This window comes from Pyxicephalus adspersus, chromosome 6, assembly GCF_032062135.1.
Source record: "Pyxicephalus adspersus chromosome 6, UCB_Pads_2.0, whole genome shotgun sequence".
Taxonomy (NCBI): domain Eukaryota; kingdom Metazoa; phylum Chordata; class Amphibia; order Anura; family Pyxicephalidae; genus Pyxicephalus; species Pyxicephalus adspersus.
This window is the reverse complement of record NC_092863.1, coordinates 74,778,431-74,804,259: the sequence shown is the minus strand read 5'-3', so window position 1 is coordinate 74,804,259 and position 25,829 is coordinate 74,778,431. Positions and strand designations below refer to the sequence as shown.

The window sequence follows — 25,829 nt, the reverse complement described above, 5'->3', positions numbered from 1 at the left end:
CAAAGAACAATAAGCAAAAGAAGTCATAAATCAGTACAGTAGTAACACAACCAAAGCACAACAAAAACATAGAGGTAAACAAGGACTTGAGTTACCAACTACATAAATTAGCATGGTATCATGTAACTGTTTGTGCCGACTGCATGAATTCATACCCCTCAGTCTCACTGTGACACACTGTTGCACCTCCTCTCTTGTTCTAGCTCTTCTTTAGGTTTTGTTGAGAATTAGCACCAAATGGTACGATGACAATGCCTCTTTAGGGCTCATGTCCATATTTTTTGGGGGAAAAAATGGCACACAAATAAAAAAGTCTTCCCTCGCTGGGGTGGTATTACCAACATAAGAGTTCTACCAGCATAAGAGTTAAATCAAAGAGTAGCCTCCTGGCTAGCAAAACAAATTGCTGAAGCTGGCTTCCAAACCAACGCTTCTCTTACACATACAAGAACAAAAACCCCGAGAGACTGGCTTATACAGAACCAGCACTTGCTTATTTGCACCTGATGTGCTAAATAGGCTTTTGGGCCTTGGAAAACCGTAATTGCAAATCTACCCCACCCTACTCCTGCAGATTCTCAGTAAAACCAAACCCAGAACAGACATTTTAAAGAACCAGCAGGAAAACCTAGAGCTTCCCTGCCATCAAACTGCTGCTGGTTTCACCTCAGTAGCATTATCCATGGTCTCACATATTGCACATACAACACTTTGCCTAGTAACACAAATGATCTTTTGTTCCTGTGTTACAGTTTGTATAGAAATATATATGTGGCAATAGATCTTTACTACAAAATATTTTTTTTAAAAATTTGCTAGAGAAAATTGCAACCGGATATTTGCATAATATACCCTTATTGGCAATTATGTAAAGTCTGGGTTTTGTACTTGGTATAAATGTATGAAAGGTTTGAAAACAGACCTCATTTGTGATATAGTTAGGCTAGTGGCATGGCTAGGCTAAATGCCCAATCCCATTTTTTTTTCAAAGTCTTGGTAAGAGTAAATACTTTTGTCTATTTTTATTACTATCCATGACCCATTGACTATACCCCCACTTCCAGCCCCTGTAACAGCGAGACAATTAATGAGAAGTTGTTATTGGGATTGGATCACACCGTCCAAATAATTTCAAAAATTGTTTGGTGCAAGGCATGTTCCCACTGGGAGGATTTCTTATTAATTTTGGGTTGAACAGGAAGAGAACAAGAGAGTTCAACAAGAGAAGAGAAATATGCCCAGAAGATAAATTGACTGCAACCATAACCTGACAGATGTCCAAATTCTTTACATGTAACTACAAAACATTTATGTCCTGGAGTTGGGCTCTAATACCTGGAAATAAAAGGAGAGTTATCTCCCAGCAGAACTAAAGGATGACACCTATATGATTTCCCCTTAACTCTTTCATCACTGGTTTGCTACACAGAATCATTTCTTTTAGTCTTTCCTTCGGTTACATTAAAGCCCTTTGGGCCACTCACCTGATCAAAAATATTTTATATACCTGGACTGGTCACTCCTTTATATCTACACTCTTTTCTATCCGTCTCTCTTTCGGTTTACACTTTGACAAGATACGCTTGAAATGGGTCAATCTGTGATACATACTGGTGCTCCCCATGCCCTGAAGAAGCCTATACCTATGAAATGCAGTGGGACTCAAGATCCAGTCTGTTGTTCTATGATTGACATTTAGTTGAACTTTGTCTAGGATTAAGTCCAGGAAACCCTACACTTTACAAGTACAAGTAGTCCCTGGGTTACATATGAGATAGGGACTGTAGGTTTGTTCTTAGGTTTAATTTGTATGTAAGTCGAACAGGTACATTATTTTAATTAAATGCAATTAGGACAGATGTTTGTCTCAACATAATATTAGGCATCATGGTGTTAGTTACTGTATAAAATCCCCACACAATCTTTATGAAGCCTAGACATTCATTAACTTCTAGAGCAAGCTTTGCTTTGATAACCAAAAAGAAACAATTGCAGAGTTTGTCTTGGTCACTAAAGAGTTACAAGAGGCAGCAGAAAGAACTCACCCCCTAAGATCACCCACAGCCTCAGCTGTTTAGCAAAAGATTTATTTTTAAGTTGTGCAAACCACCCCCTCCTCCCTTCAAGCCATCATTCTGCACACAGCAAGCAGGGAAGCCCCATTCGTATCTAGGAGGCGTCCGTATGTCAGATGTCCTTAAACAGGGGACTACCTGTAGTTTCTATAAAGGAAAGGGTTAAGCTTTGTGACCTTGTATTGTTTATTTAGTGGATCACACCACAATGTATTTATCACAGATCCCTCCAGGACCAGGGAATCTTTGCCAGCACCAGCTCTGCTAAAGGATCACCTCAGCTCACTTCCTGGTCTAAGTCATGTGATTCCCAGTCAGCTGCTTGATTACTTCAGAGGACTAGAGTGTTACGCAGACGCGCTTCCCCTGCTGGTGGAGATGTGAACACCACCAACCTCTCATCTCCAGGACCCCTGCTGGTGGTAGGATAGGATGCAGCAGGTCACATGGCTTCCATCCATCACATGACCTTCCCTTAAAAGGTGAGTGCAAGAGGCCACAACCTGGCAGTTGCCCAGAGCGCAACATTTCACCTCTAGAGCCTCTGGTGAAGACCAGGCAGCTGCTTAGACTCTGCGCCCTGTGCATGTGTCTGCCAACTGAGCTGGTGACACAGAGGGTCCACCGTCCCGCCTTGCAGCACAGTGACAGTAATGTTTGCTTGTTACTATTCAAATACAAATAAATTAAGCTTATCCGAAAAATCCTCTTTTTTTTTCTTTCTTTTCAAGAGGAAAGCAACATTCAAACTTTATGATATTTCTCTAATACCTGGAACATGGGAGTAGTAGTAGCATGCTATTCATTTTCTGTGGTATGGTTTAAAACTGTACATCAGGCTCAGTGCCCGTGACATGGCATGTATTAAACTTTGTCAACCATATGTAAACATGCTAACATTTATATTGTTAAAAGAAAAAAAACATTCTTTATGAATTAGTTATGGTAATGTAGTTGCTTGAACCTTAGACATCATATACCCCATAGATACCCTGCCAAATGCATTCCAAGAAAACTGCTCTAATTAAAAAATTCTACTCATTTTTCTCAATCGTTTCTAATTATCTGTTTGACCCTTGTAGAGCATCAAAGCTCTTCAGCTTTTGACTTCTGTGCAGTGCCCTCGCTGTGTGAAAGATAAAAAGATGTGTATATTTGATGGGACTGAAAACACCTGGTTTAAACACTCACATTGGTAATTATTTATCTTTCAAGAACACTGGAATAGTGAGCAACAAGGTAATTTTCATTTCATGCAACAAATAAAAACCTAACGTGAAATGTTAGTTCCAGTAAGCAACTGTGCTAAAGTAAGAAAGTTTATTTAATTTTGTGTTGATCTATTCAATCACCTGCAGAATAACAACGTTATGCTACCGTTATAGAAGAGTAGTACTAAAAGTGCTTATTGAATGCTATATTGTGTATCAGCGAAACTTCTACGGTTAATCGGTAAAAATCTATTAGTGGTAACATTTTTGTGTCCCGGCATCACCAGCAGAAGTGGTTCAGCAGTTCAAGCTTGTAGACTCTTCTTACTATTTCCTGCCCCAGAATCCAGGAATACACAAATATATATATATATATATATATATATATATATATATATATATATATATATATTTTTGTGGTGGGAGCTCAACCAGAACAGATAGAAGAACATCCTTTCTCCAATGGACCTAAAAGTGCTCAGCTTTGAGCACTAACATGTTCAGGACTGTAAGAACCTGTCTGCTTCCAAAAATATGGACTTATATTGACTTTCTGTGCTTGATCTTCTAGATTGGAGTGCAGAGAGGACTTTAGGAGTCTAATGACCCCCCGATGCTTTATAGAAAGGCTTGGCAGCCCCTTTTGTGATTCCAGTAAAGCCTAGTGAAAAGAATAAAACAAAACATTATAATTGATGGCAATGATTTATATAGCATGATCATCTTTTAAAAAACATGAATATATGAGCACATACGCAGGGTGTGAGTATTTGTGAAATAAATATTGGGTAACACTAGACATGCTGGAGTGAGAGGCAATAATCCTAGGGCATATTCTTTGGTAACTGTGTTTGCCATATATACTTTTGGTATCTATTTACTCATCACCTTTTACATTTAGATTTTACAACATTTGCACTTTTTATTGTACAGGTTCTATGTGTCTGAAAAATAAGCTCAATATTTTTAGGTTTTTACATAAGTTTTAGGCCAAAAATACACATTGTAATAAATGTGTCAAATATTAGTAAAACATATTAGGCAGCAAAAGGGTTAAAGAAGACAGTACAGAAAATACCTTCTGATATGTCAAAAATGCCCTTTGATAATAGGCACTGTTGTGGATAGGCAACACACAGCATTTTAGTGTAATTGGTGCCAGCCCTGTCCAGTATATTATACTATACTACTCAACCACTCTGTATTCCATGATGAGTATTAGGAAGGCTCCTTAGGATAACATAGGAAGGGTGCAAAGAGCACAAGTTAGTTTTTATTTACTGACAAATGTTGTTATACTTCTCAAACAGATAAAACCTAATGTTATAAACCTTCTGATTGTATAATAAATAGACCAAAAGATAGTAAATAGGATAAGCTAATTGTTTGAGTTTTCAACTACTTAATTTTCAGCAATTACTCGTGTCTACAACTTGAAAACCAGACTTGTTGTTGGATGCCCGAATCAGTGAGAGAATTTTGTTCAAATAGACAAACCACATGGACACCTAGATAACTTTTTGTTATTTCACTGTTTTGGTATAAGTTGTGCTATTAAATTTTGTCCTCCTTAAAAATCTTTTTTTTCTTCACATAAGAAAGTGCTATATGAAGAGGTATTCCTCTTTTATAACAAGGATGACTGTGTCTGATCACTCTACCTTACATAGGAAGGATGTAGTAATATCATACCATGCAGCTGCTTTGCTGTGTTTGTAACATATTAAGCTAGTTTTTTTCCATATGAAAGTATTATATGGAGTGTCTCCCCTTGGGGTTACACCCCTGCTGCGTTCCTAGAAGTTTCTTTTTTACTGGGTGGGCTTGAAGGTAAAATCGTCAAAAAAAATCATACTTATTGGCTTACAAAAATCTTCCTTCCTTTTTAGTGGGCGGTAATTAGCGCTGATTCAGGATATTGTAAATGAAGACCTCATTGTTTCTGGGATAATATTTGGAGAATGAAAAGATCATTAGAAGTGCTTGGTGTATTCACATATCACACATTGTTCCTGTTTACTGGAACATATTGACATTTGCATCTGTTATCATTAGTCAGAAAGCTTGCATTATCAGAACCTGAATGAAAACAGAATATCAAAGACTTAACAATTCAGAACAAATTCGACTTCACTTGCATGAAATTTTGTTCATATTTATAGCCCCTTTATTGCTTTGCAAATGTGAAGCTGGTGAAGAAAAGCAAAACTTTTTTCTAGGAAACTTTTTAACCTCAGACCCTACACAAGTCATGCCATTGTTCATTTTTTGTTCCTTGCAAGCCCCTGTCCTGGATATACATTGATTAGCATGCATCATACACATGAGAAAGACTACAAATACCTCTGTAATCTCCTGAGACAGCCAATGGTCATATTCACAATTGCTTCCGTGGGTTTGACCACTGGCTACGATACATATCCATTCTCTCACTAGTACATTTGGAGAACACCACCTAACAGATGCATGACTTTGACATTTGTGTGTAGCATTCCTGTAATTATTCCACACCTAGGTTAATCAGTTGTGTTCACGAGAAAACTGTTTGCTGCATTAGGCCACAGTATAGGATAGCATATTGGCTTCCGTTTAGTATTTTGATGCCATCGTTCAGCACCTTAATATCATTGTAGTATATGAGAAGGACTGTTCATAGAGAGAGAAGTCTGATGAGGTGTGTGGAATATACATATAATGTGCAAGGCGACTGGTTTTCTAAGCTGGTGTATTAAGGGTAGCAACCTGATCCCTACATTTACTGCAACTGAACCTCTGGCACTTTTACTATTTCTTCCAGTAGTTTTGTGGTAAATCCAATTTCTTTAGTGTGGCGGCTCCGAGGGTCACAAAGATTAGTTCCTGCAGAGTAAATGATAGGGCACAGAAGAACAAGGTTTTTTATCATGTTTATTTGACCAAACTTCTATCCCATAATATAGTTTTACTAAATATACAGAAGTAATTTCTATAAAGTCTATGATTTCTTTACATGAAGCAATGGGTAATTTTTAAAAATTCACTTGTCTGCAATTACAGTTTACAGGTCTTTTTGCCAGTATACAATTGCTGTTCTTGGCACAAAAGTTTGCCTTGCGTTCCACGTTTTGCCAGTAAATAGTATAAGCTACCAGCGCTCCTGTATTTTCATGACAATGCAACGCTTAGTTCACAGGGTTCCACGCCACACCTATGAGCGTCATGGCTATGCTTGCACAATTTCCCCTGAGATAATGGTGGTTTTGAATTAAAAAAAAGTCAAAAGCACTTTACGGACTGATTAAGGAACTGAGAAATCTTAATGTTTTCCAGACTAAAATCTGTTAGCATAATAGTTTCACTGTGTAACCAGCATAATGTCAGTGCTGCTCAAAGGCACATTGATTGTTTGTTTATTTAACACAAGACATGAAAATCAGTCCAAAGTTTGGTGATTTTAATTAATTTGAAAATGAATAAAACATTAATTTAAAAAAAAATTGCAGAATGTTTTACTACTGTTATTAGTGGAAAGGACACAGCGTCTTTGAAAAGTTTTTTAAACAATTAAAGAAGTTCTGTCACTTATGTGCAACAACTATATTTATTTGAAGTCCGTAGTATTCCATGACTTTTTTTTTTTAATTATAACCAAGTAAAAAGATTTCCATATTGTCAAATGTTTTTAGATATCTGAAGTTCAGGCAGAAAAAAAAAACATGCATACATTAAACCTTATAATCATGAATACATCATTAGATGTACTTTTTTCTGCAAACAATGTAAGTGCCTGAATTTGACTTGGTGTCAACCTTATGCAGTTCACTATACAGCAGAACCCTGCAAGGAAGGGGAAGAATGCAAGAAGTCAAAGGAGCGAATTGCGGTGCAATGAGCAAGCCAATAGGAGGAGAGAGCAGAGGGATATGCTTCTCACTATGCTTGTTCTATTTACATTGTTTAGTCACAAGTTAGAGATGAGTAGACCTGTAATTGAAAGAAAAACTGCAGCATAAAAGGTCAGAGCTGTGTAAATCTTAGGATTGTATACACAGAAAAACAGTAAAAAGCAGCTCTCATGTATTATAGCTTTGTATTTAGCAATTTGTCTAGCTTTCAGTTTTATTTCTACAATTAGATAAGAAGATATGTTACCATGTTGTAGCTGTGGTACAGATCTGGTCTAACGTGAATGAGGTATTGAAATGTTCTAAAGCTTTACACAGTTGGTTTTCATGAATTGAAATATAACAAATATTGTCGTGGAGGGTAAAATAACTGCTAGGTGCTTTAGAAAATACAGCATTGTTTTATTGAAATGGATATTTTCATGACATTACTTTCATTAAAAAGGTTTGCATTCCTCATTTAGAGATAGCAGACAGCCTAGAATAAGTTAATTTATGCTCGATTAACCACCCATCTCCAAAATGATTCTTTTATAGTACAGAAATAGCAATAAATATAGTGCCTTGTAACCGAAATACAGACTATTGTGCAGAATAAGCACCCCGACTTCTTTAAATTTGAACTTTGTAAACAATGAGAAAGTACAACAAAATTACAGTGGATGAACAAAAAGATTTAATGCAGCTATGAGCCGAATCACACCAAAAACTTGCATATTACTATTTTCCTATATTGCTATTTTTATTGGGATTAATCAAATATAAACCAAACAGCTAAAATACATTAACCCAGGTATAAACTTAGTGCACAAATACATCCATTACTGCTAACATTCAAAACCGTAATCATTAAAAAAAGTATTATTAGATTATTGGTAAGGACCATCCAGAATCGCAGGTGACAGTATGTTACATGGGCTGAGGTGAAAATGACAGCTGGTCTTTTGCTTGACCAGCAAAAGATGCAGTGGTTATTTTTTTTTTTAATATTAGAAAAATGTAGGTTTAAAAATGTTTTAGCTCCCCCCAATTAAAAAAAAACCAAACACTTGGTTTTCATAGCTTTAATAGCTTTGTACATTCTTGGATAGGAGATAGGGGCAGTAAGTGGTTCCCCCACCCCCTCCATCTAATAAAGGTTCTCTGGAATCTGGTTTGCTAAAAAAGAAAGGGAACTGAAAGCTTTTTACTGCCATCCCTTTTAGCAAGGGGGATCGTTGGGGGATGCTCTGCTTCTGTCATTGTGTGGAACCAATCCCACAAGGGTTTAGCAGAGGACAGCTGTCCTTGGCTGCCCTCTTGCATGATTGGCGTAATGAATGTAAACAATAATGATGTGAGGTAATCTTTATTCTTTATATTTGCTTAGTCGCACAAAAAAGCAGACCGCTTCCCTCTTGCTCGATGAACACAATGACAAGGCCTCTGTCAGTGGCAGATATATTAATATCAGATCCGAACTGAGATTGGTTAAATGACATGTTCCAAATCAAACACATCTACAAGTGCCAGCAGCACAGGAGAACTGATCTCCAGCTTGATAAATAAATGTAAGTTGTAGCGGAGCTCTCCTGCACTGCCAAAACTTTTCGGGCAAGAAATCACTCCATGCAACCAATACTGTTGGTGCTGATTTTGAAAAAGAAAGTCAGTACCAGAACACAGTGCATACCAGAAACCTTTTGGCAGTCCTTTTTCTGTAATTTTTTTAGGTTTATTCCCAAGCATATATATGGTATTTGGTGTCAATAGTAGTCATTGTAGTTGCTAGTTCTGTTTTGGAAACAGCCATTTGAGCTACAAACAGCAAAGCTACCCATTAAATTGCTCAGGGTTCAGTTCGTTTCACTCCTTCAGTCTAAACATAAATTCTTAATCAGCTTATCATACTACCACTTATTACAGTTGATGGCCCAACAAGAGAAAAGCACAATGAAGATATATTAATGTTGACCATTTTAGTCTGTCTAGCTGAGAAATTGATATTCAATTTATGGTAATCTAAAGGACTGCTTGAATGACTGGGAAAACTACTATACGTGGTCAGCTTAAGGCTCTGTTCAGAACTCTGCACTGAAACTCTGCAAGGTGTAAAGTCCACAGATTCTATGAGAGGAACCCTTAATGCACAGGGAAATGTGAAGCTGTAATGAAATATTTGGTAGTCTTCACTGTTACTTCACTATATTTATACACTATAGTTTTGCATCAGCTTTTCCTTAGAGTGTCCTCGTCCAGTGATACTAGAGCCCTGAGGTAGTACACCAACAGAATACCGTCTTTGTCCCAGAAAACGGGCGCCAAGACTTTTTTGGCTGATTTCTAGGTTCAGGACTTCTTTTGCTGCGGGGACTCACTGTGGCGCCATTCCTTTGACTGTTCCTTGGTTTCAGATTCATCCTCAGTCACTAACCTAGCCAAAAAGTCCCGTGCAACTTCAAAATGGTCCAAAACCGCTTTGGATGCTTCAACTCGTTTCTTCTTCTGATCTCTGTTCAAATATTTTGGCACCCACTTCACTGAAAGCTTGCGCATGTCTAGTATAGTGGTGATAACAAACCCAACATGCTTCCGTGAGATGTCAAGTATCTTTTTTGCGGATATTCACCAGTCCTCGATAGTCAGCTCAAAGACAGCTTCGCAGGTTGCCAGGTCAGTTGAGGTTTGGGGGTGCTCACTGCGGGGCTCATCCTCAATGGTGAAATTCCCAGTCTGGAAACGAGATATCCAGGTTTTGACAGTGCTGTAGGAAGGACACTTCTCCCCCAGTCTTCATGATGGCCCGTAACTCCAACGACGTGAAACTTGCTTGTGCCTCTGCCATCACAGCTTTTTACTAAAAGAAAAAAACAATTTTAAGAATCGCAAAGACCTGATACCATGTTTCCCCGAAAATAAGACACTGTCTTATATTTTTTTTGGCTCCCAAAAACACACTAGGTCTTATTTTCAGGGGATGTCTTATTTTTCGAAAACAGCCAAAAATCCTGCTAGGGCTTACTTTCGGGGGGTGTCTTAGTTTCGGGGAAACACGGTATTTGCACAGTTACATAATAAGATATTAGGCCGTCATATGCCCCCGCACTCGTTTTTCTTTTTCATCTGGAAGAGGGCAAAACCAGGAACTTCTCAGCACCCACTTTTACAATGTTTTCAAGCTGTGAGCTTTTGTTACGTTTTAATCAAACAACATACATATTTCACAAGGCATGCTGGGGATACAGATGGTAGCTTTCTAAAACACCTTTTTGTAAGAAGAAACTTGCAATATGAACGACAGTGCCTTTTTCTCTAGGGTATAAAATAACAGTCCAAACATTCATACATAATTTAAATGCAATATGCATCATACTGCCTTATAGAACCATTTGTGTCATCATTCAGCCAAAAGGAGGAGACCCTGCTACCTGCCAATAGGAGGATTAGATTTTACCATTGTAATAAAATGTATTCTGGGTGCCAAGAGAGTAGATGCTGTACAACAAAGGCTAAGGAAGAGGTTTTTCTTCGTGTCCCTATACTTGTTATGGAGGGGTATATAGTGGCCTCCCCGTAAGAGTTAAATATATATTTTTAGAAATGGACAGGGTTTACTGACTGTTGTTTTGAAAAAGCAATAATTATATATTTATGCCCTGATTCATACATAATTAAATAACAATCCATAAACCTCTTCACAAAACCATTGTAAAATCATGGGGTAGGGTTTGCCAAACTTTACAAACAATCAACTAGGGTTTTTCAGTGAACCATTGTAGATTTAATTACCCGAGGCATTTCGCCAATTTTGGCATCTTCAGGGGTGTACAGTAACGACTGTATGGTCTATATACTAAATTAAATACATTATTACATTGATATTTGCAATATTTTAGTGCACAGGATAAATTAACCTGACTTAATTGAAATATATCCATGCAATGTCAATATAACCATATATTAAATACCAAATATTGTGGTATCAAGTATAAAATATATAGAGCATACATCTATCAATTCATTTTATACATGCATCTATCTATTAATAAACATAGGGAAAAAATGAGGAATTAGCTCAGTAGAAAGGACTTTTAAGGCCAACAATACTAAATTATCCAAATATATCAAAAAACATAACTTTATTTGATTTACATTAAAAAACATTAACAATAAAACAAACATGAACAAGATATTCCTGCCTGGGTTACCCAATCCTAGGGGCGTACCCCGCTATTTTTCGGCGTGTTTCACGGATAAATCCGCTTATTCAGGAAAAGAGGGAAGACAGAAATATCTAATTCCTGCAGCACATATAGCCCATCTGAAACCGGTAAAGGCAGACAAGGACAGCAGCACTTTTGGACTATAGTTCAATCAGTAAAAAGTGGGTATCATATTTATAATTAGCCCAGTAGTCCTCCTTTTAACCTATTTCCCCAATGTTTCCATTGCTCATGGTAAGCCTTTAGTTTTTCGTTTTAATATACAGTATTTCCAACCAAGCATAACCATGTCTTAGAGAAAGGTTACATCCGATGCAATGCTCTTCTATTTCATGTGCCGCTGCCATCTACCCACAATCTACCCACTACCAACAACAATGTGAGCATCCCAAGTGAGGACGCCACTTGCAGTTGTGTGTAGACAGCAGCATGTTAATGTTTTTTATGTAAATCAAATAAAGATATGTTTTTTAATATAATTGGATAATTTAGTATTGTTGGCCTTAAAAGTCCTATCTACTGAGCTAATTCCTCAGATTTTTCTTGTGTTCATAGTTTTGGGATGTGGCCATATGTTAACAAAGAGGTTGGTCAAACTTAAACTGGTTTATTAATAAATATAGTTGTTATTTCAAAACTAAGTTTTGTGAAATACCAACATTCAAAGTACAATGAATTGATAGATATATGTTTATTAATAGATAGATGCATGTATATTGAATTGATAAATGTATGCTCTATATAGGGTTAGGAAGGGGTGAGCAAGTGTTTTTAAACTCCAGCTAAGAAAAATTAGACACCCATCTGTAAGATAGGGCTCTGTTGTGTTTCAGAACTGTGTAAATCTCAGAACTAGATGGACACAAATGCAACGTCTTTGGCAGGTAAAATAGCTCCGTTAATTATACGTTTCACCTTTATATTTAGCTGTTTGCCTAGAGCTTTGCTTTAATTTTTTTTACATGTATATTTAATTATTTAAAGCAAAACCCCCACCTTTGGGTACACCAAACAGAAATCCCTCTTTTTTCCTGCAGCCTTTATGCCAGTTTATCATGAGTCTTTTCTCTTCACAAGTAGTAATGGGCCATTATTTCACCTGGACAATTTGTCATTTACAAGGGCTACCCTATCCAGAAGTGCTGTGAGCCCTGGATGGCATGTGGACTAACAGGAAAGGGGTTGGAAGATGGTGGACATCACAGAACTCAGACCATCAAATGATCATTCAGTGGAGCTTTGAGCAGTGGGTTAGTAGGGCTAAGAGTGGGAAGGAGAATAGAATAGTACTGCAGTCAAAATGTTTTATGATGATCATGTTTTATTTTATTTTTTTGTTTTCAATAGAATTTTTAATGTTTGACTACAAGATTGAGTTTTTAGTATCTAATAACTGACACCCTGCGGGTGCCTGAACTTTTCATTTTTAATACAGTATAAATCATGTGCTCATAATGCCAGATCTGTTAGATTCATATGCTCTGCTTCTTAAAAACACCTCCAGGTATTTATATATTTGAGCATGGAGCAGGTATTGTAAATACCACCAAATTTCATCATAGATACAGCGGACATCTATTTCAGTCTTTGTGTTGAATATTCTAAGAAATATTAATAGGGGTATAGTTCACATTTATACTCATTTATACATATTTATATATTATCAGCAAATTAAATGTAAAATAACCCAAAAATTAGATAACTGAACTGTTTGTGGACCCTAAAATGTGGATTTTTATATTTAGAAAGTTTGGAATTTTAGCTGTGATGAAAATGCAATCTTTGTTTAGTTTTTACTGTAAAGGGATTGTCAGCTAATATAAGTTTATGCATATCTGATTTTTACATAACACTATTTTTTGTGTTTTACTCAAATATATCATGATAGTTTACTGGGTTATATTTATTTATTAATGTTTGAATCTATCTTTAATGGTAATGTTAGTTTGGTTCAGACTTCCTTGTTTTTTAGTCTCCCTGCAGAAATGTGGTTTTTAAATAATATACAGCAGACTGAAAAGCAGACTAGAATAGTTCATTTAGCATTTAAATGGACAACACTGGGTAACTCCATTTATCTTTTCCAGGAATCCAGCCCCCAACATATTTTCCAGGAATTCTATATGTGAGTTCTTTTTCCCATAGGGGTTTTGTTCTGTTACTTGCATATAGAATGTAGCTTCTCTCTTAATGTCCTAAACAGTTTAAATTGAAAGTGGTCACAACTATATTCAAACTGACCTTGTAAATCACTGAATATGCTATAACAGAGTTATATATCAGTTTTTATAAGTTGCATAGATGCGTTTGTCAACTCCGTCAACTGAATAGCAATGGAATTTCTAATGCCCCATATCATTGACAGTGAGGTGGTTTCTAAACTTTTTTTATATCTGTACTTGGACTACGAAGGATAACTTTTTTCCAAAATGTCATCAATACCAATGATTGTACAATACAATTAAAACAAAAACACAAATGGTAATTAATGCAATTAATGCAACTCTGTATTCATATTCTGTGTTCAATACAACATAGGAAGAGGAAGCAAAGACTGTCTATGACAGGGATGGTGGTGATATGGCATATGATGATGATGAGGATGATGAATTTAACTACATTCAAGCTAACTTACTTAGTTTTCATTTGGTAAATAATAATTGCTCAAACTAGTAAAATGAACCCAGCTAGTCATTCACAACGGGTGTCGTCAATGAAATGTTGCCTTATGGCTTAACCTTCTAAAGCTGAAACAAACCATTTTGTAAAGCTTTCTGACTTGACATTAAATCAAAAACTTTTTGGTATTGTTTCTTGCCTAATAAAAATACTTTCTTTTACCTTGTTTTTGGCTTTTATGACTTCAAATTTCCCACATAGAACACGCCACAGGAGCGTTTCACTGTAAACTTAAGTTAAATCCAAAAGAAAAAAAGACATATTTTGTTTTAGCACTAAACCATCTAGAGTCTCTTTACTTCACTGCTTTTTAATTGGAGTTTTATAATTGTCTCACTCTTCACCTCACACGTGCTGGAGTTTCCCACATATCTGTGCTGTCAGTCATAGTTGGTGTTCTATCAGTCTGATTTTGTGTTTGAACACATCATCTGGCAACCCATCCCAAACATGTAATCCAATCCAATTTAGGTCCCAACACATACAGTAGTTAAAGAAACATTCATCTACCTTTTGTAGTATTAAAAACAAATAAAACATACATTTCGGAATAGAAATCTGAAAAGTTCCTACATAATCAGGGATCTCCAGGTGCTTGTACATGTACATGTTTTTTGTTGTTCTGTCTGGTATATAAATACATTATAAATAAACCAACTGCGATGAATAGATAAAATGTAATAAAAACACTGAAATGTTTAACCACTCAGCAGCAAAAACGGAGCTTGAGTCTCCTTGGTAATCGATAGATAGGTCAAATGAAGAGATCTGGCTGGTGGAGCCTCACAGAGATGTTAGAAACCGGAAAATTATGAAATCTGTCTGCATCTATTTAAACTTGAGTACTCATTTTCTAGTTGCAGGTTTTTTAAATCACAGGGACTAGAAAACCCAATTCACTCCACAGAATCAGTTGGCAGGTAGCTAGCTACACCCCAAATGTGCTACTGAAGGAGGGACTGCAATTGAAATATTTTCCTTATATAAATTTATTTTTTATTTAGAGATAAAAACACTTTATTTACTTCTGCATAATATACTCTGAGAACACAGTAAATGCCCTTTTACTATTGTTAGATGTTTTTTGTAACTTGCTTAGTTTTTCTTTATGGACATGCTAGGGTGCCTCATTATTACACATTATTTTTATTAGTCTTCCAAAAATTGAAAGGAAAAACCAAAGTAGAAGTAGATTTATATATTCTACTATAACTTTTGCTTTGAGCGCTTTAAGTTGTAAATTAGGCTTACCTATATTTAAATTAAACAATATAAAAATTATATATGTCTATGCCTTCCATGTAAGGTCTTCAGATGACCACCATTATAAATAGACTTTTACCTTCCAGCCTAATAAGATTCAGGTAAATGGATTTGCTAACAGATGAAAAGCATCCATTTATTTGTGTATTACATGGAAAAATCCCCATCCATCACAGTTTACTAGAGGAATTATAGTCTTGTCATTGTTTGCAGTTTTGTAGGAATTAACCATACCAGGATAAGGAATAGCTCCTGTAGAGGATTATTATATGCTGTACAGCACTACTAGATTTCATCGGAAAAAGTGCTTAGGTAAAGTCTTAAACTTCATTTCTGCATGTTACTACACTCCTCAACAAGAAGGGAACTGGAGGATTTCAAATTGTTCTTTACTTTGAATACCTCATTGTAATTATTGGATTGCAGTCATCCTCTTTATGGGTCTGAATGTATAAAGTGAAGTTTAATCTGCTAATTTGTTGTCTTTCCTGGTTTCTACATGATTTTAGATCCAACTACATCATCCAGAGTCTGTTTAATGCAGATAAATCATGGCTAGTAGAAGTAATCGGCAATGACATGCACATAAGCTGTGGCAATGCCCACATATGATGCTGAGCTTTCATGAGTAAGAGAAAGGAAATCCAATGGGCCTGATTTAATAAAGCTCTTCAAGGCTGGAGAGGATGCACTTTTATCAGTGAAGCTGGGCGATCCAACAAACCTGGAATAGATTTACTAAAATGAATTTGCTGTTTCTTAGCAAATGTTTTTAATCCTGAACCAGATTGATTCCTGGTTTGCTGGATCTCCCAGCTTCACTGATGAAAGTGTATCCTCTCCAGCCTTGGAAAGCTGTATTAAATCAGGCTCTATGGGTCAAAGCAATGGCCTAGAAACAGTATAGCTGTGGAGGAAAGAGCTAGTTGATCCTAGATGTCAGTCAGTAAATAAAGCAGACTATCTGACTATCACATTTACTAATTTAGAACCGTGCAGGATTGAAGTAAGGGTGTAAAGTTTCAACAAATCTTTTCAAGTTTATGATATTAAACTTTGTATCAAGAGAGGATTTGGAAAACAGAAATCCTGCTAAAATGACCATGCTATTCGAGTCATTCATTGCTTATAATAAACAGATAAAGTGTGTTTATTGACACTAAATTATCAGTTAATAGTGAATAAGTTAATAGGAAGTACTGGACTGCTGATAGTATTAAAATATACAGATACTTTTAATATTGATTTTACATGATACACATGTAAAAACAGATACATTTTTTTAAATGAATATGTACTTGAGCTGTTTAGAGCAAAGTAAAATGTTTATATTAGAGCAGTGAGGTTAAGAAGTATTTATTTGCCTTCCACATGTGCTTTTTGCATGTCCATTTGTCACAAGTCCATTTTACATGGGAAAGGTCCCTGACCCTGTGTAACCTTGGGGTACAGGTTCAGAATTTTCAGTGGATTCCAGTGGATTTAGGAATACAGAGAGTTCAAGTACATTCACATGACTCTACCAACTTGAAAATGAATGATTTGTCTGCAAAGTCACTGTCTGCATCACTGACTTTGTTTTTCTCCTTTTAATTTATTGCCATCCCTTCCTTCCGACACATTGTCAAGAAAATCTCAACACAGTGCAGCAGGCATCTGACCTGCTAATGGGATTACTGTGGATTTGATCCCTGGGTCTTACCAGTCTACATCCTCCCAATGATATGTCACCATTAGTCCATGTAATCACCAAGGAACACTTCACTCTTACTTCTTCACAAATCTGTCATGTCTGAGTTTATTAGGCATTTAATCCTTCACTTAATTTAGGAGATTAGAAACAGCCACTTATCTGCCCTTATGTATTTACACAGCTAATTTAACTCATCCCAGCGTGTGGCATGAATTTTTTATCCATCTTCAATGAGTGTGCCATGAGGTTGTTAAAAATGGTTTCTTCCTCCTCCATGTAGTCCTCTGATAAGACTGTACACTATTGAGCTGATTTATTAAAGCTCTCCACTGGATTTCTAAAAAAACATTTGCTGGCAATAGCTGGCAAATGTACTCAATCCTTGAACAAATCCATTCCAGGTTTGCTCAATCGCCCAGATTCTCCCAATATAGTATATTTTAGGCCTTTATACTCTAAATTGCACTCAAAATTGTCATCATTTTACCCTAACAAATTTCCAGGTTTAATAATGTATATTTTGAAAAATTGTGACTGTAAACTATAATTATAATTGAAATAATATAGGCAGTGTTTTGGCCCACTTTCTATGAACCTCCAGTGTTTATCTTGGTCGTGCAACTTTTGTTTTCTAAATTATAAAAATGAAATCTGGTTTAAAGAGACATGAAGTGTGCACAGCAAAAGTAATAATATGACTTTAATACTTTAAGGGCACAGTGTCTCCTTAAAATCACCTCTGGATGACTGTTTTGGATCATTGACACATATACCAAGATAAAGAAGAATTATTTCTCCACTTCAGAGCAATACATGACTGTACATGGCAGCACTGAGGGGATGGCATAGTAGAGATCTCTGGTAATTCTTTGTTGAAATTGAAATGTTGTATAGCAGACACAAGGTTAAGTTTTTTGTGGTAGAGAAGTCAGTAAGTATTTGATAGTCTCACTCCTTCCCAAAACAATTTCCATTTCAGACAAGACCAGAATATGTGTAAGTGTAATCTGTGTGCACATTGCATGTCCAACATCCACCAGGCAGATTTGAGTAGAATTAATAGATTTTAAGTGCTTTGTACCAGGATTTTACCATTTTTTTCCTGAAGTTTGATGCACATAAGTGATTTTAGAGTAAAAGTAAAGTCTGTGTCAATGTCATTAAATAGGTATATATATATATTTGTGATGACCTCTGTCAGTATACAAATATCCAAAAAGAGATTGAGTGATTAAGGATACAAGGTAGAGACCTGTAAATGGGGCAAATAAAAAAAACATACAGGCATCCTAAGCACTGTATGTTGTGCCAACTAAATTATAGTTGAGTTAAAGAGTCTGACAGATTTTTGAGAATGATCATACCTAGGTATTTATTTGCTGAAGAGGAAAAGGTTATTTTGAGGGTATGTATTCATTTAGTGGACCTGGCAATATGTAAGGCATCTGCTTTTTAAAAATGTATTTGCAACAAGCAACTTATTTCATCTATATATGAAGAGATTTTGTATATTGTGCCCTGTAGTTGTAGGGGACAGATATTAGGATTGTTTGGTTGTTTGATGTTGTTTCTTTTTACCTTCAAATACACAGCAGGGTTGGGGTATACGGGGACATGATGTTTGTTGAATGGCATGGCGATTGAGATTGGAGAATGGTCAGAGCAGGTTATGTAGCTGATATTATAAAGAGTATCTGTGGGATATCTCTGTGATGAGCAATGAGATGATCTTGGAACAGAATCTTTGTGGTGGGGAATAAAACTTTTAGTCACAAGTGTCTGGATGATGTCAGTTCCAAATGTCTACCAGTTGTACATTGTTGAGTGTCTAGGCTTTTTGTTTATGAATTTAATGGCAATAGAAAAGCGTAGTAAGTTGATAAAGTGCCAGTTGGCAGAACTTCTGTAAAAATCTTACGCTTCACTCTCACTTCCCTTATGCCCAACAAACATCCAATGTCAGTACAAGGTATGCAATCTTGTTCCAAAGAACTTATAAATTGAAAAAATTGTGAGGAAAAACATCTTTTTGAACACCAACAGGGAGGAGAGTGGGTGAGGAGGAATTACCATTGAAAAAAACTTGAAAGGAGCAGTCGGACAGATAGGAAGCAAACCAAGAGAGAGCAGTGTCACAGATACCAATGGAGTGCATGATTTGTTTTAGAAGAGGATGATCAACAGTGTCAAAAGCAGAGGAAAGATTAAGGAGAAGGAGCAGGGAAAAAATGCCTTGAGACTTAGCTCTGATGAAGTCATTGGCCACTTTAGTAAGGGCTGTTTCAGTAGAATGGGCAGCTCTAAACCAAGACTGGAGGGGGTCAAGGAGAGAGTTGGTGCTCAGGTAATGGGTGAGTCTTTTGTAGACAAGGTGTTCAAGATGTTTGGAGACATATGGGAAAAGGGAAATAGGACGGTAGTTAGAGGATAGGGAGGGGTCCAGTGAGGGTTTCGTTAGGATAGGGAGAATTATGGCATCTTTGAAAGTGGAGGGGCATTTACCAGTAGAAAGGAGGAGGTTGAATAGTTCAGTTAGGGCAGGGGCCAGGGTAGAGGAATGGGCACGGAGTAGATCAGAGGGAATTGGGTCAAGTGGACAGGTAGTAGACGGAGATGATGAGAGAAGAGACTTCGTCCACAGTAGGGACCACAAACATAAAAAGATTGTTGAATCTCTAAATAAAATGAAATGGGATATTCAAGTGAGGTTTGACTAGACCTGATGAGTAATGGGGCATCCCAGTTATAATCAAAGCATACATGCTAGTCAAAAATGACACCTCTAGGGGAGGATATACATAGCTCCTTGTATCTACTTTACACCCTGTAGGTGGAAGTTGTGAAATTAGTAAAGGTGCCACTCGAACCAAATGCTTCCTGATCTTATAATGGTGACCTATTACCACTGCTCAAACTGCAGGGAAAATGAAAGTGGAGCACCATCTGAACTGAATGTTCTATTAGATCAAAAATGTGCAGAATAAGCCAGGTAACTAACATTTCTATGAAAGTCAACACTGACAGCTTCCACATAGTGGATGTTTTCATTATCTTTTTTTTATTCTCTTGGTTCACTAAAAGTGCAAGAGGTGATCTGAACCATCATGTACAACTCAAGGATCTGATTTTTTTTTTTACTATTTTGTTCTTCGATGTTGTTATTGCACTCAAAGCACTTATACCAGCCAGTAATCAGTAGCTTGTAACTCATATCTGAGCAGCATACTATAAACATACACATATTTGTCCTATTTCCTATTCTATTTTTGTAAAAAAATCTTAAAGAAGGAATATGGTGATCTTTTCACATTATCAGAAATAAAAGATCATGTCATACAGGTAAATTAGATTTCTTAGTTAGACAACTGAAAGTTCAGGTTGGCAATAACATTTATGAATCATTCCAGTGAAAAATGTAGAGCTATGAAAGAATGACATTTCCTGAACATATTATTGAAAAACTGTGACACTGTTTCATAATCACGTTACACGTGAGATGTTGAGGGATTAATGACTCAGGCTAGAAATATGCCCTTGTAGATTAGAGATATAGCACATCAATGAACTATATGGTTGGCTCACCTAACTGCTTCCAGCAATCATCTCTGTGGTACATTATTTGGTTTACACATTTATCAGTTACACATGTTTATCTTGTTTTTTTTATAGTATTTGCCCTTTCACCTGGCTTTGCAAGTGGCTATAGTTAGAATACAAAATGGCTATTTTTAGTTGATGGCTATTGGGAGCATTCCCAGTTTGTCAGTGATATACCTTTGGCTAGCTGGAAGAACACTGATTGTAATAACCACTTTAATTATACTAAATAAATCGTACTATATATCTTAAATTGTTATATTCAAGCCTCTTTTATATTCCATCACATAAAGAAGAATGTACTATATTCTATGTATTTGCTTGTTCTTTGTGTTTATCCAGGGGGATTCTTTCTCTTTAAACTTATTTGATTTTTCAGCCATTAAAATTTAAAATTATGTGGAACTGTTTATTTGTCTTGTGCTATTCACAGATCTGCAGTTAACTGTTTTTTGTTTTTTTTGTTTTGCATTTTTCAGTTTAAACTTGGATCATTGCAACTCAAGAAGGTGAAAGAACCCACTGAAGTTATCAAAAAGTTAATTAGCTATTGCCTAAGCTCTTCAACAGAATTGCATAGTCGAAATGAACATCTACTAAAAGAAAATGAAAGGTTGCACCGTGACTGGGTTGACATGCAAGAACAGTATGTTTTATTCTTTTAATATAGGTGGTTGTGCAATCTACAGTACCCCATGCAGATTATTATGAGTTACTGTAAGTTAAAAAGTATGAAGTCAGATAACAAGTAAATTACGCAGTCTAATTATTAATTGATTAACAACCAAATATCCCTGTTAGTAGTATGTGGTTCATATATACCTGTTATGGGCTTAGCACTATCTAGTAGCTGAATCATATATACACATACACACACATCAATAAGATACAAATGTAATAGTATAGGAACCATGCATTTTACTGCAACGGTTACATATTTATATTCGAATAACGACATTTTCAGTTCATTAATAAAAAGTTGAGATCAGCTAAAAGGATAGTTACTTTTCAAGCTGAACAACACTTTCTAATTAACTTCACCTTTACATTTGGATTGCCAGATAGTGTTTGCCATTTTGAAAGTGGAGACTGTCATAGGACACAATGGGACCCAAATTACCCATTTTACTGTTGTTCCTTCATTTTTAAATGTTACTCCATGTAAGTAAGAAATGGAGTTCGGTATCAACACTTTAGGGGTATTCGGGTATCGTTATTCTCCACTTTTTGAGAAGTCTGATCTTACTTTTTTTTATAGCCCCTATAGATATTTACTTGCACATGTATGTTACATAGCTTGGTTATGCACACAATAACCTAGCTCATAACAATTTCTTTGATGCTTTTAAACATCCCTGGGTTTATTTGTTTTTTGTAATTTCTCTGTTGAAACTTTTTATTATGCTAAAAAGAGGAAGTCCCCTCAGGAATTGAGATAAAATCTCCCTCAAAGGGACACAAAAAGCAGTAAAACTGACAGAGACTATAACCTTTCCCTACTATATCTTTAAGGGAATGAAATGTTTTTGGCTGGAAATGAGCTTTACATTTAATATAAAAATATTAAAACTTCGAAAGTAACTGCTTGGTGCTTTTTAAAACACCCCCTAACAGATTTGAAATAACAGACATCCTAAGACTGAAAAGCATTTTCTTCTTTTACAGGCTTGAGAAATTTGTGAAAAGCAAGGAGGAATTGGAGCAAGATCTCTATAATCGATTTACCTTTGTACTCAATGAAAAGAAAGCTAAGATAAGGAGTCTAAATAAAAAGTTGTTACAGGCTCAGAAGATAGTGCCAGAAAAAAAGTAAGTTTAGTACTTGTACTTGCTTACCTGTCATGAGTATTTTAGATTTCTGTCAAAAGGCCTAATTTATTAAAGCTCTGCAAATCTGGAGAGAACCTGGGTGGTCCAAAAACCTGGGGCGGATTTCCTAAAAATAATTTGCTATTAGTTGGCAAATGTTTTCAGTCCTGGTCCAGATCCATAACTGGTTTGCTAAATTACTTGGGTTCTCCCATAATAGTCTATTTTCTCCGGTCTTGAAGGGTTTTAATTGATCAGGTCCATTGTAATTCTTGCCATGCCAACCACATTCTTCTCCTGAAGAACTAAAAGTTGGGTCAAGTTCTGTCATTTAAAGGTCTAGAGACAGGAATACAACTAGGATAGACTGTTTTTTTATGTAATCCAAAACGGTGTGACTGACTGTTAATGCAAATTTGGTTTAAGTGAGAATGACAGACCCTGCCTCTTTAAATGTATGAGATGCCTTTGTAATTGTATTTGCCTTGTCACAAAGTCTACTCGCAGGACCTGATTGAATGAATCTGGTCTTGGATTGAAAACATTTGCAAACAAAAAGCAAATGACTAGAAAATCCATTCCAGATTTGCTGAATCACCCAGCTTCACTGATAAAATGTATCCTCCGCAGCCTTCTAGAGCTTTAATAAATCAGGCCCACGGTGTCATTGCTAAAGCCTACTATTGCATATGTCATGGAACTAATGCCAATTCAGATGAAATTTTGTGATGCTCAACTGCTGTAAAGGGCTACATTAAAGTTTAAAATGTTGCTTCTTTGAGAGGCCTCTGATGACTATTTCACTATTTTGTAGGGACTGAGATCCAATGGAGGGACTGAGCTCTATGGAGAGGGGAGGGGGAGAGCGACGGAGCGGCACCCTGCTGCGCGCTCTCCCCTTCCCTTTCATTAGGATCGGTCGTCGTCCATCGTCCATGGATCCGCCAGGACGGTCGTCGGACGATGGACGACGACCGACTGTACACACGGCAGATTTTCGCCCGATAATTGGCCGATACCGATTATCGGGCGAGAAAAATTTGCCGTGTGTACGCAGCTTTAGACTTAGAACTTAAAAACCTACCTTTATCCTCTTACTTCCAACCTTAACACAAAAGTAATGGAATTCAGCAGGGTCAAACTGCCAAATGTTAGGTTGTAAATCAAGAAAGATAATGCCAGAATTCATGAGGACAATGATGAGAATAGAACAAGATATGTGCTGTATTGCATTTTGCTATGAAAACAAAATAATGTTTTTGATTCCTATTTAAGACCTAATGTGGAAAAAGCCTGTGTGCTATGTTCGGACATAAAAATTTATTTAACCCTGGCCTATACTTTATTCCCAACAGCAACAGTTCTATTCCATTTGATACCGTTCCTGTCAGTGATATAAGAATGGAAGACTATGATGCCACAACAGACGAGGACAGTCAAAGTCCAGAAGTTACAATGGAGGCTGGTATGGAAATAAACCTTAACTTACAAATAACTTACAAAACAACTATGGTGAAAACTGCTTTACTTAATGATCAGTACATAAAAGAGAAGCTTTTTACTGCCTCTTTAACTCACAGGGAATGACAAGGATGTTACGTTTCTGGCAAAATCTAATATTTTTAGTGCTTGCTGAAATATTCTAAAGAAAATGAAAACAAATACAGACTTTACATCTAATGACTGGTAGGCTGCACTGTAATACATTTTTGTTCTTAATTTTTCCATTTTTCCATTTTCACACTTTCATTGTTCTGCCTTTTGTCTAGCTGTTCTAAGCTAGTATGTAATTATCTGCTTAGTAAAATATTGCCCCACATCATTGGTTTGAAAGCACATGGTATTTTCTTTGTTTATAGAATTCATGAAAATTAAAGGCAGATCAGGTATCATCCTAATGGTATTCCGCAAGTAGTATTTTCTTTGTTTAAACATTCCTTGAAATAAGGCAGATTGGGTATCATCTGAACAGTATCCCAATTAAAATGTTGCTAATTATTGGCCAGGGAAAGTGTTGCTACTGCAAGGGACCTTGTCACTACCTCATGTGTGTTTTTAACTGTTAATAAAACCATACCATATAGTACCATATAGCCTAGAATAGCTGCTGCTGGTATTTAAAAAGTTTTGGTTGCTTGTGTGCTGCAAGCAGCTCCAAAACTCCTCCTTTTGCAACTCTACCCAAAAGCTCTGTGTTCCAATATATCTATCTGTGCCTCTCGGTACCAGTGTTGCTCTTGGTAGCAGCCAGGTAAACCTCACATTAGCAGCAAACATTGTTACACAATATAGTTTTAGAGTAATATAGTGATCCAGTGTTTGGCTAGAGTGTCAGGAAAACAAACATCATTACCCTGCACCTTGTAATTTTAAAAGGCCCAACACCCAAACATGAGTGAAATAACATGTGGCCGGTTTCCTTTTTTCAGGGAATTTAATTGTTTAGTTTAAAAAAAGTTTTAGCACAAAATCACACCTATCATCTATTTCATGGATTATCAACAGCTACCTTGACACATTTCATGGTGTTTAGATTAAGATGACAGGTTTGTCCATAGGGCTGTAAATGCTGAGGTAAGTCCCCAGCACTCATTGGAAATGACGAGGTTTGAATAAGCTGTAAAACATTTTTATTATTATGGAACATGTGACTTCGAAAATAGGTAACTACTAGACATATGCAAACAATGCCTCTTTATTTAATAACTTTTTTTTGAGGAGCATTAGTGTAATACAGTGCTTTACCAAATTATCGAATAGTATTTTTTTATACCTAAAAAATAGCAGTACAGACAAAATGAATGACAATTTCCGCAGCTCACAGTACATTAGTGCAGTGGTCAGTAGGAAGAATGTCCCTTACGTTACTGGGGCAACAAAAATATCAATCCTTTACAGATAGCCAAAAAGTATATTGGTGTCACTTGAGCTTTCCTGAGAGGTTTAAATAGCAACCTCCGGAGGAATCCAGGAGTTTGACAGAACCCTGGTTCGAGAAACACTCTGTAAGTACCTAAAGGTATTTGCTTTGACGCATTAAATTGTCCTAATAAATCAATCTTTAAAAACGGTATGTTAGGATTTATGTATAGGATCACATTAAGTGGAGTGGAGTGTGGAAATTCTGACAAAGGCTGAAAACATGAAATAGCTACTGCTTATTCATGTTTTCCCGGTAAGAATGTGCCGATATGTTGAATGATTTTCAAACGTCCTTGTGGTGTTACTAATGCTGATACAGCCAGAGTAAAGGGGATGTGAAATATGTGTTATGCAATGTCAGCCCCAGAATACAGCAGGAAAAGCAGGATGACAAGTCATCCCTAAACTGTGAACTTTGATGAGAGATTTAAATATAGCTCTACACCTGCTTCCTTTATAGGCTATTACCCCAACTTATCTATAATGGAAAGAAT

General features: G+C 36.4%; 1 protein-coding gene across 1 annotated transcript in view; it reads left to right on the top strand.

The window, feature by feature from the left end:
- XRCC4 (X-ray repair cross complementing 4) overlaps positions 1–25,829 on the top strand; it is a gene marked incomplete in the record, with an annotated part of 180,314 nt that overhangs the window by 65,474 nt on the left and 89,011 nt on the right. The window contains 3 exon segments of the mRNA XM_072416190.1: positions 21,084–21,250; positions 22,270–22,413; positions 23,769–23,878. Coding sequence (XP_072272291.1) covers positions 21,084–21,250; positions 22,270–22,413; positions 23,769–23,878 — 421 coding nt within the window.